Below are 10721 nucleotides of genomic sequence, written 5' to 3'. Positions count from 1 at the left end.
TCTATTTGATAAATTAATTAAATAAGAGTTTCATTAGGATTCTAATTTAATTAATTCGTATCCTAATAGGATTCCAATTCTCTTTCCATACCCCTATAAATATGTGGCCTGGGTTCACAATTTAAAAAAAAAAATTCAAGTATTCAAAGTGAGTTTTTGAGAAAAAAAATTCAGACACATTCCTTGCCTAAAAGTGCCGAAAATTATTAGTATCTTAAGGGCGATTCTAGTTGGTCAATCTTAAGGCGGATCCGGACGTGCTGTGGACTATCTACGGAGGGACGACACTTGGAGTCCTAAAGACTTGTTCTTGTTCGGTTCGGGCGCAGCTAGGGAAGGCACGCAACAAAGAGTATGCATCTAAACTATGCTAAATGATTATGTGTAAATAATATGTATTCCTGGCTAAATGGTTTTTTCCGCATGATTTATGAATTGTCATATGTATCATAACCTAAAATCAAGTTAGGTCAAAACAAGCATGTCTTAGAAAATGACAAAGCCCAAATACTTGAAGCGAGCACATTAAACAAGGTGAGGGCATATGAATAGAAAAAATATGCAACCTAAAGGGTCAAGGGGAGAGCAGAACAGTTTTAAAATATAACTACCTGTACCATAATTTCCAATATCAACCCCATCAAAGCTCAGGATAAAACCTTGGATTCAGGAGCAGCAGCTTCAACTTGTGTAACAAGTACACCCTTTTGATCAGATTTCATTCCCATTGGCAAGTCAGGATTCTCCATCTTTTGCCACTCAAACCCAATAATTGGGAACCCTGAGAAGAATAAATACCTAATATTAGATGAAACAAATCAGACACGAGAATAAACCAAAACGAAGTTACTTTAACAGTTGTTCTAGTGTGTTTTAAAAGAATATCACAGCAAAATTGGAAAAATAGAAGGCCAAATTTGTTAGTTGAACTCTACCAGAGTATGCTCCATTCCCCTCATAAACTTGAATAAAGTGTATGATGACATGTGTTGGAAAAAATAACCAATATTTTCAGCATCTTCCTTTTTCATTGACTGAAATGCAATGCCTACACAATTGCATTCCTCATTGAAGGCTGGACCACCAGAGTTTCCAGGGTTTATTGAAGCATCCGCCTAGAACAACAACATTGGAAAAGGAATCAGTAAAAAAGAGTAAGGCCAAAGTTTAACCATGAAAACAAAAATCATGAATGCATACCTGCAAGCCTAATAGTTCAGACCACCCATGTACGCCAGGATCTCCCTGCGTGAGACAACTCCACTGGGAGAGATAGTATCTAAATTTTGTTATTTGTATATCTCAGCAATAGTCATTTCTCCTTAAACCCAGTGCATCAAAAACAAATTCTAAGACATTCAAAACAAAGGTATCAATTAACTTTAAAAAAAATAAACAATAAAGCTCATAACATGAGAGTATTGACAAAGCAATTCCAAAAATATCATACCAATATCGCACTCAGTCCCAACGGCGAGTACAGTGGACAAGAACTTAGTATCAGAGCCCCGCCTCTTGAGCTTAACCTGAGTGGAAATATTAAGGTAAATCAAACGTTAATTACACGATTAACTCATGATTTAGTAAATGTATTAAATTTTTAATCCCACCCACTCAATCAAACAAATTAGGGTTCTTTCACACGAAACAACATTGTAAGTGGAGAACATTAAATTAGTTGAAAAAGAACCCCCAAATTTTAATCCCGCCCCCTCAATTAGACAAATTAGGGTTCTTATATACGAAACAGCACTGAAAGTGGAGAAAAATATCACATTTTGGAATCAAATTGCAGCTTAAGTATACACAAATAAGAATCAAAAGCATAATGGTGTTAAAAATGAAGGAAGAAATACCCGCTTTCTGGATAAGAGAGAAGAGCGGAGAATGGCGTCCTGACCTCCAATTCCAGCAGACGTCTAGCATAACGAGCAAGGAAGCAAGCCAGCATAGTGGCGGAAGGAGCAGCGGCGGAAGGAGAAGCGGCGGAAGGAGCAGCGGCGGAGGAAGCAACGGCAGAGGATGAGCTGCAGGTGCGCGCAAAAGAGGAGGACGCCAGAAGAATTGGAGGGAAGAACTGCAGGCCGAACGTGGTGTGAGAAGAGAGGAGAGATGGAAGTGAGCAGGCGGCAGTGAGGAGGGTGAACGTACGGAGTGAAGAGGGTGAAGGAAGTGAAGAGGGTGAACGAACGGCAGTGAAGGGTTTTTGCTTGGTTTCTATTTTAGGTTGCAGTAGAATTAATTGGAGCAAGTGAGAATTAAAGTGGTGAGCGCAAGATTTAAATTCTATAAATATTCCAAACTCATTTGCGTCGCAGATTAATTAATCTGCGACGCAGATGACTTTAAAATGTTCTTATAGTCATTTGCGTCGCAGATTAGTAATACTGCGACACAAATGAGTGACTAAATTGCGTCGCAATTTTACTAATCAGCAATGCAAATGATTCTGCGAGCATCTTTGAGTCATTTGCGTCGCAGATTAATAAAACTGCGACGCAAATGACTAATTTTTATGCTAAAATTTGTCATTTGCGTCACAAGTGTATAATGCCGACGCAAATTCACCGACGCAATTAAACACTTTTCCACTAGTGCATCAAGATGAGAATAACCCCACCTCTGCGTCTGCGGCGCAGGCACCCACCCGGTGCTGAAAGGCTCCTGAAATGGCTGAGGCTTCCAACCGGCCTGGAATGGATGAATTGAGGGAGCCTGCCACCTCATCTGAGACGTCGGCACCCCGAACATACCGGTATAGCTCCCCTTGGGCTCAGTCTTTTGCCGCATAGGCCTCTGTCCTAACCCGACATCTGAAACACGGGGCCTCGCATGTGACCCAGAGGCGCCACGATCACCCTCAAAAGAGTGTCGATCCCTCCAAGCAGTCTGCATCGTCTCCTGTGCACGAGCCTGCGGCTGTAATACCTCGTATTTTTATAATATTTATAAGTGTATTTTATTACATTTATAAAGCATTTTACAATTTATTAACATTTAAAAAATATTTAAATGCATTTTATTTAATGTATTTTAATTAATTAGAATATTTTTATTTTAATTAATTACGAAACGAATTTATTTCTTGAGTCGGGAAATTAAATGAGTTGCAAATGATTTTTAAAGCTTCGGGTTTTAAATAAAAAGTCCAATTCGTTTTACTAAACGAGCTCAATCAAAAGAGTTTAATTTAAATCCTAAGCTAGCCCAAATCATTTATTTCCTAAGCCCAACTCAAATCTCCTAAGCCTAGCCCATCAAGGGATTAGGGAGCCTATAAATAGATGAAGGAAATAATGCCCTTGGTCCAAGTATGCATTCTATGTTAAGTCTGATAAATGCGGTTCAGTATTAATTAACAAGTTAATAATTCAGTGAGATCAAGTGAGCTGAATGCCTAGCTAGAGGCCGCTTCAGTTCAAGTGGAATTAATGATATTAATCCACAGCTTACTCTTGACTGAACCCGTAGGGTCACACAAATAGTACGTAAACGGATCAAGTATTTAATGGCATTAAATACTCCATCTATGAATATTCGGAACCGACGGATCTTGGTTTCAGTGGGAGCTAAGATCGTCACAGGCAAGAAATGAATACTCCGGAAACGATGATATTGCCGGAAACGGAAATATGGATCGTATCGGAAATATGAATATTATCCAAGTCGTAGATGTTGCCGGAAACGGAAACATGGTACGTATCGGAAAATATTATTGGAAATGGAAATATTACCAGAATCGGAAATATTACCGGAAACGGAAATATTGTCAGAATCGGAAATATTGCCGGAATCGGAAAATAATTCCGGAAACGGAAATATTAAATATTTGTTCGAAACGGAAATTAATTCCGGAATCGGAAATATTAAATATTGTTCGTATCGGAAATAGATTCCGGAAATGGAAATTTAATCGGAAGCGTATCGTACGAATTAGCATCGGACGAGGCTTGCCGGACGAAGGCCCAGCACGAAGCCGGGGCCATCGCCCAGCAAGCATGCGCGCCACAAGCCCAGCCAAGGCAGCGGCCAGGCCTACCGCAAGGCAGGCCCAGCGCGCGCCAAGGGCCACGGCTGCGTGGGCCGTGCTACGCGGGCTGCTGCTCGCACGCGCATGGGCAGCCCTTGTGGCTGCCGTGTGTGTGTGAGTTTGTGCTCATGCGTGATTCCTGAATCTACAAGAGTCAGTGTATGATTAAATTTCTATTCCTAATTGGATAAATTAATTAAATAGAATTCATGTAGAATTCTAATTCCAATTAATTCGTATCCTACTAGGATTACGATTCCTTTTCCATAACTCTATAAATAAAGGCCTAGGGGTCATAATTTATACATAAGTTTTAAAGTATTCAAAAGTGAGTTTTTTTTTTGAGAAAAAATTAAAACACACATCTTGCTCAAAAGTGCCGAAATTTTCTAGTACCTTAAGGGCGATTCTAGTTGGTCAATCTTAAGGCGGATCCGGACGTGCTGTGGACTATCTACGGAGGGACGACACTTGGAGTCCTAAAAGACTTGTTCTTGTTCGGTTCGGGCGCAGCTAGGGAGGGCACGCAACAAAGAGTATGCATCTAAATTATGCTATATGATTATGTGTAAATAATATGTTGTCCTGGGTCAATGGTTGTTTCCGCATGATTTATGTAATGTCATATGTATCATAACCTAACAGTGGTATCACGAGCCCCTTATTATTTTCATAATCTAAATTGCATGAACATGGTTAAATATTACAAATTTGCAAGAATTAAAATGGGTGATTAATTTTCGTAATTGTTAATTAATTGCAAATTGCGTTTATTTAATTATATGTACGCAGTTTTTCGGCAGTTTCTTCATTACTCATCCGAATTGAGTGATTTTTGTGTCAATTCCGCATGTAAAAGGCATTCTAAAATTTTGACAAAAATAGTATTTTTCTGCCGAACCCAGAATTCTCAAATTCGAAGCCTAACTATGACTTTTCGAAGGTTTTAGTTTTTCGAATGCAAAATTTCGTAAATTTAAGATGTTAAATTAAATATTTGCGATTCCTGTTGATAAATCTTGAATTTTTGATTGACCTACTGCATATGTTTAACAAGTTTGAATGCCTAGTCTTGTTAATTATGCAATCTAATTTGTAATTATGATTAATTTGTTGAAAATTAGAATAATTTAGAATTAATTTGATTTTCATAATTAATTGTAATTTAATTAGAAACCTATGATTAAAAACCACCATAAAAATTGTAAATTTACGATAAATTTTAAATTTTTATGACCTAGACTTGAATCCATATCAATCGGAAATCAATTGGATAATAAATTTTCGATTTTTCGCCCTAAAATTATGAAATTAATAATATTTATTAATTTGTCATTAATTTTAAATATAAATTTTAAATTTTTATGCGATTCGTTCAAATAACTTGCACGCACGAAGCAATGGACGCTTCGTGTTACCCTTAAGGGGTGTTGTATAATGCGGGCATGCGACGACGAGCAAGGGAGCTCGTCGCCCGTGCGGCACGAATACAATGAGCAAGGGCGTAGTGCACGAGCACAAGGCAGCAGCCTTGCCTTGTGTCGTGTGCCACGAGCAATGAACGAATGGGCGTGGGCGAAGGGCGAGCCAAGGCAGTCGCGTGTGGGCAGCAAGCGAGCTGCGCCACAACGCGCGCTGCCTCGCACAAGTGCGCGCAGCCTCGTGCGCAGCGAGCGCAAGCTCGCGTGCCACGAGCGCTGCGCCCAGCACTGCTCGCGCGCGCAGCGCGCGATGTCGCTCGCCCAGCGAGCGATGTCGCGCCCCAGCGAGCGATGGCTCGCGCGCGCAGCGCGCGATGTCGCTCGCCCAGCGAGCGATGTCGCGCCCCAGCGAGCGATGGCTCGCGCGCACAGCGAGCGAGCCAGCGCGCCCAGCGAGCGATCTCGCGCGCGCGCACTGCGAGCGATAGCTCGCGTGCGATGGGGCGCTGTGCGGAGGCTTGCGATAGGACAGCAGCAGCTATGCGACGAGCGCATGGGCTGCGCGCACATGGCCAGCAATGGCTGTGTGCGTGCGGCCCATGGGCGTGCAACGCGTAGGGTGTTTGCGTTACGATTAGATCGTTTTGAATGTTTAATTTGAAAATTTCAGTTCACATAATTTTAATTAATTTTAAAATTAATAATTTGAATTAATTTCTTGGATTTTAATTTTGAATATTATAATTATAATAAATGGAATTTATTCTAATTATTTTACTAAAATTAAAATCATGAATTAATTTAAATGCGACTGAAATTAAATTAAATTTTTGGATTCAATTATAAATTTATATGAGCTTTAAATTTTAATTAAATTTGTATGTTTCCGGTTAGACTAGAAATACAATTTTATGTTTAAAATTAGTAAAGCATATGAATTTATTGGTTTGAGTGGGAGCGCTTTTTAGTCATAAACTCTTGATTAGGTCTACAAATCCTTAAGGTTAAAACAACTCGATTAGAATTAATAAGGACTGAATAATTGGTAGATTATTGGTGCCCTTGATTAATTGCTGCAAATGTTTACGTGATGCATAATGTGTTTTACTAACCAGCTATGTGGGCCATTCATGATAATGAATGGGTGAATGGTATATATTGTATATGTACTGTTTTGCAGGTTATGAAGTGACTAGTATGGCCTAAATAGGATAGAAAATATGGTCTGCGTACCATTAATTTGAATGTAATTGGTCTAAAGTACCAAAGTTATTTTTCAATTCAAATATGGTCTGCGAACCATCAAATAGTTGTAATTAGTTATAGCTTATCCTATTTGAAGAAAATGGTGCCTCCCACGGAGATTTTCAAGACGGACTTTGAAGTCAAAGCTTCAAGATGAAGTCGGGCCATACTAGATCACAAATATCTTATGCATGTTTTAAGTTATTTATTGTTTTAAATATGTCTTAAAATGCATGAGATCAAAAGCTTGATTATGTTGCATGATTAAGGATTTTAGTTCACTTAAAATCTAACCAACATAGTAAGAGCCTTAAGTTCCAAACTTAAAAATTGAGTTAAAAGGTGCCATGCCAAAATATACACTTGCTTGGATATCCTTTACATCAATCTAGTAATAGTTTTCGCTCAGCGAGGTGTTACTTATTGGTCCTAAAGGGGCAAGGTACACAAATAATTGTGAGTACATGTTAGTTTTGGTGAAACTCAACGATATAAGTAAGGAGTCCTTTTATGTCGTGGCAAATTCGATAGGTTTACCTAATAAGTTCTTAGACGTACCTATCAACCAAGAATAGTTTCTAGACTATTAGCAAAAGGCTTTTGCTTACCTAAGATGTTCTAGGATTAAGTCGACAAACTGTGCTTAGTTCTTCAATGATTTTAGGATCTTGGAATCATTTTATTCACACCTGCCGGAACAATATAATCGAATAAAATGCTAATAACTTGTTTGAATTGCATGGTTGCTTTAATTTCAAGTTATTATTCATGATAAATGTTTAGACTTTGCATGCTTCAATGTATGTTTTAATTATTGTTTATAATTAAATATCTTGCACTGCAATAAATCCTTTTAGAAAGGTAACAGTAAATTTCCTTGATTGGTAGTGAATCCAAGAACGATTCACGGAAAAGAGAGAAAGTGAGCAATTTAAAATGTACGTTTCTTATATCGACTTTTATGGTTGTTTTCGAATATTAAAGTCGAATGGCAAACCAATTGGTGCTTGTGAATTCAAAATACAATGTAGTTTTGAGATCATAAAGCATTGAGTTTAAACGCTCAGCCTTACCAATGGTTAACAACCTAATATCTTTGTCCATTTATTTCTCGAATGAGTCTAGTCCCTAGACATTCGAATAGATCGATACTTAGAGAACTTTAGAAGCTTCTGGTAAGATCATCTAGTTGAAACAGAATATTCAACATAAATTAAAATGGTAAAGAACCTTGTTGGTGACATTGGACATGTCTAACAAAGTATAAAAGTCAACACTAAAGAATTCAATTCTTAAGACTATAAGAAAGGGTACAAGAAATAGGAAAACGAGGAACAAATGAAAGGAATTTACGATTCCGTTTCTACCTATAAGTTTATGTTTAAAGAGAAGTGACCTAGCAATCAAACTTCCTTGGTATCATATACCGCTTGAGGTTCTTACTTCGGTAATAACTCAAACAATGGAAGCTAGGATACACTAATGACCTACAAGTGGGAAATGAAGCATGGCAATGCTACATTAGTTGTAGGGTCATCTAGTTTGTTTTAAGACCTTTCAAAGGCTGGAACTTAATGGCTATTTTGTTCCAAAATCAGCATACCTAAATTTCTGCTTCAAACACAGAAAGACTCACATTCAAAGAAAAACAAAAACAAATGTTTGTTTGTTTATTTGAATGAAATGGTCAATTACTGGTTGAGTCAATATGCTTGATTAAAACAAACAACTCTTTAAAGAACTTTACTAGGTTCAAATCAAACCCTTGATTTGAGTTCCATTAAATCTTTGGCATTGTTGCTTAGACCATATCAACAAGTTAACATTCATAAGCTCTATTTTGATGGACTTTTGAAAGTTGGTTGATTTCTAGATCAACTTAAGACAAGCTAGTCTTACTTGTTGAAAGTAACAAAGAATATGAACTATTGTTAGAACGCCTAGACGATAGAGTTCAAAGCTAAAGAAAGGTTTTATGACTTTATTATTTCACATGGATTTGAGTGAATATAGGTTTATTTACTCAAATGTGATATAAGTTGAATCTGTTTGGCTAGTTCAAAGATTCAGAAGTATAAAATCCACTCGGCAAGAAATCATAAAGATCTAGGTTAGATCATGTTGATGATTACTTGAGACCAAATATGATCATCAATGATTGTGTGTTGTAATTTCACAATCTAGCTCCATAAGATATGGCATATCTACGTTGGAATGATCGAAGTCAATTAGTACTTGATTCGATCAATGATGAATCATAAAGACTTTTCCTATAATTTCTAAAACAAAATGCTCAACTACCACCAAACTAAACCAAATTCGTCAAAGCTATTGAAAAGAAATTTCAGGATATCTTTTCAATTATATATATCTAAAGAGTTGCTAAACTCAGTGGGAGCTTAGTGTTTGTTATTCAACAAACTAAGGCCCAAGTCTAGATATATGTTTCATTGTGATTTATTCAAATGAGACACAAGGGTATTGTTTCTACCACGAATTTTTGAGAACATAATGTTTGTTTGCTCGAAATAATGTCCTTTTGGAGATTCGTTTCCAAAATGACAAGTGGGAGAAAATAGACCTCGAAAGTTTTCGAGGCGAACAACAAACATAAACGGACATTCCGGAGGCTTTTCGAAGTGCTTCAGAAAATCCGAACTCATTCTGAAAGGACTTTAGAAGTAGCTTTTAAAGAATAGACATCTCTTAGAAGACTTTACAAGTGCTTCAAGGAGAATAGAATATTCAAAGGACTCTCAAAGTGCCTGTTGATGTTCTATTGTTTGATGTTCTATACCCAAGTAGGCATAGAGTTCAAGTCACTGGAACTATGAGATTCTTCTATTAGATAGTAAGGAAACATAGAGTTCTGGTCAATGAAACTATGAGATTCTTCTATTCGATAGTGAAGAAACCTACAACTTGCATCATGTAGATTAATGAGTTTATGACTTGTAAGAAAGCTATGACGAAACCTAGATTCCCTAAAATGGTTAGAGGCCATATATAGACTCAAATGTTTTAAATGGTTAGAGGCCATAAAACATACTCAATGTTTTGATGACAAAATTGAAATTTTGTTGATTTGCAAGAATAGGTTCACACCTATTGGTTGCAAGTTTGTTTTAAGGATAAAAACCATCAAACATTGAATTGTGTTCACACACAAAGCTAGATTAGTTGCTAAAGGTTACAAGCAAATTCATGGTGTGAATTGTGTTGAAACCTCATGCATAATCGTAATGCTCAAGTCTATAATTCAAGCAATGATTGCATATTGGTACATATAGCAATTGGATGACAAAACGTATTCCTCAGTCAAATGTTGGAATAAACTATGTACATGGTATGTCATAGGATTTGTGGATCCAAATAAATGCTTGAAAAAGAAAGCTAGCTTATGAAATCTAAGTACAGATTTAAGCAAGCAATTGGGAATTAGAAATGTATTTTAGTGAAGCTAATAAGTATTTTAGTTTCATAAAATGTACATGATTCTTATAGATATATAAGAAGTTTAGTGGGAGTACATAAAACTTAATTGGTCCTATGTGTATCACACACATATCTCTCTATTGTGAAATAACATTCAAATGCTAATAACTTAGGTTTGAAATTATTCATCAATGTTGGACCAAGGCGAAACTTAGTGCATACTGGGTATTAAGATCTATTTACAAAGATCTTATATCAATGTTTTGGATTAAGTAATGGCATTTACTAAATCAAACACGAAAGTCTCCATTGGAGATATTCGACCCATGTGAATAAATCTAAGTAAAGGATGTTTGAACTATGTATAAGCATTTACTAAGTTAAACATCAAAGAGTCTAAATGAGATTCTTAACCTATATTATATGTCAAAGAATTTAGCTGGATTCAGTATCTGCTGAAATTGAATAAGCTAAAGTTACATGAATAGAATTCAATTGGGAATTATTCTGCAAAAGAATTTATCATGTATGATATAATATGAGGATCGCCAAAAACGTATCGTATGACTTTAGCCATGACGAACATATAC

General features: G+C 36.9%; 1 protein-coding gene across 1 annotated transcript; it reads right to left on the bottom strand.

The window, feature by feature from the left end:
• Positions 1-592: 592 nt before the first annotated feature.
• On the bottom strand, positions 593-2895 carry LOC110800093 (uncharacterized). Its single transcript, XM_056834206.1, has 6 exons — positions 2754-2895; positions 1857-2286; positions 1451-1526; positions 1201-1245; positions 936-1115; positions 593-781 (listed from the first exon to the last, which is right to left on the bottom strand). Exons 1-6 carry the CDS (start codon positions 2893-2895, stop codon positions 719-721), a joined length of 936 nt encoding a protein of 311 aa, XP_056690184.1. The 3' UTR covers positions 593-718.
• Positions 2896-10721: the final 7826 nt, after the last annotated feature.

Source organism: Spinacia oleracea, chromosome 1 (genome assembly GCF_020520425.1).
Source record: "Spinacia oleracea cultivar Varoflay chromosome 1, BTI_SOV_V1, whole genome shotgun sequence".
Taxonomy (NCBI): Eukaryota; Viridiplantae; Streptophyta; class Magnoliopsida; order Caryophyllales; family Amaranthaceae; genus Spinacia; species Spinacia oleracea.
The sequence above is the reverse complement of the archived record's forward strand: the minus strand, read 5'-3'. Positions and strand labels throughout refer to the sequence as shown.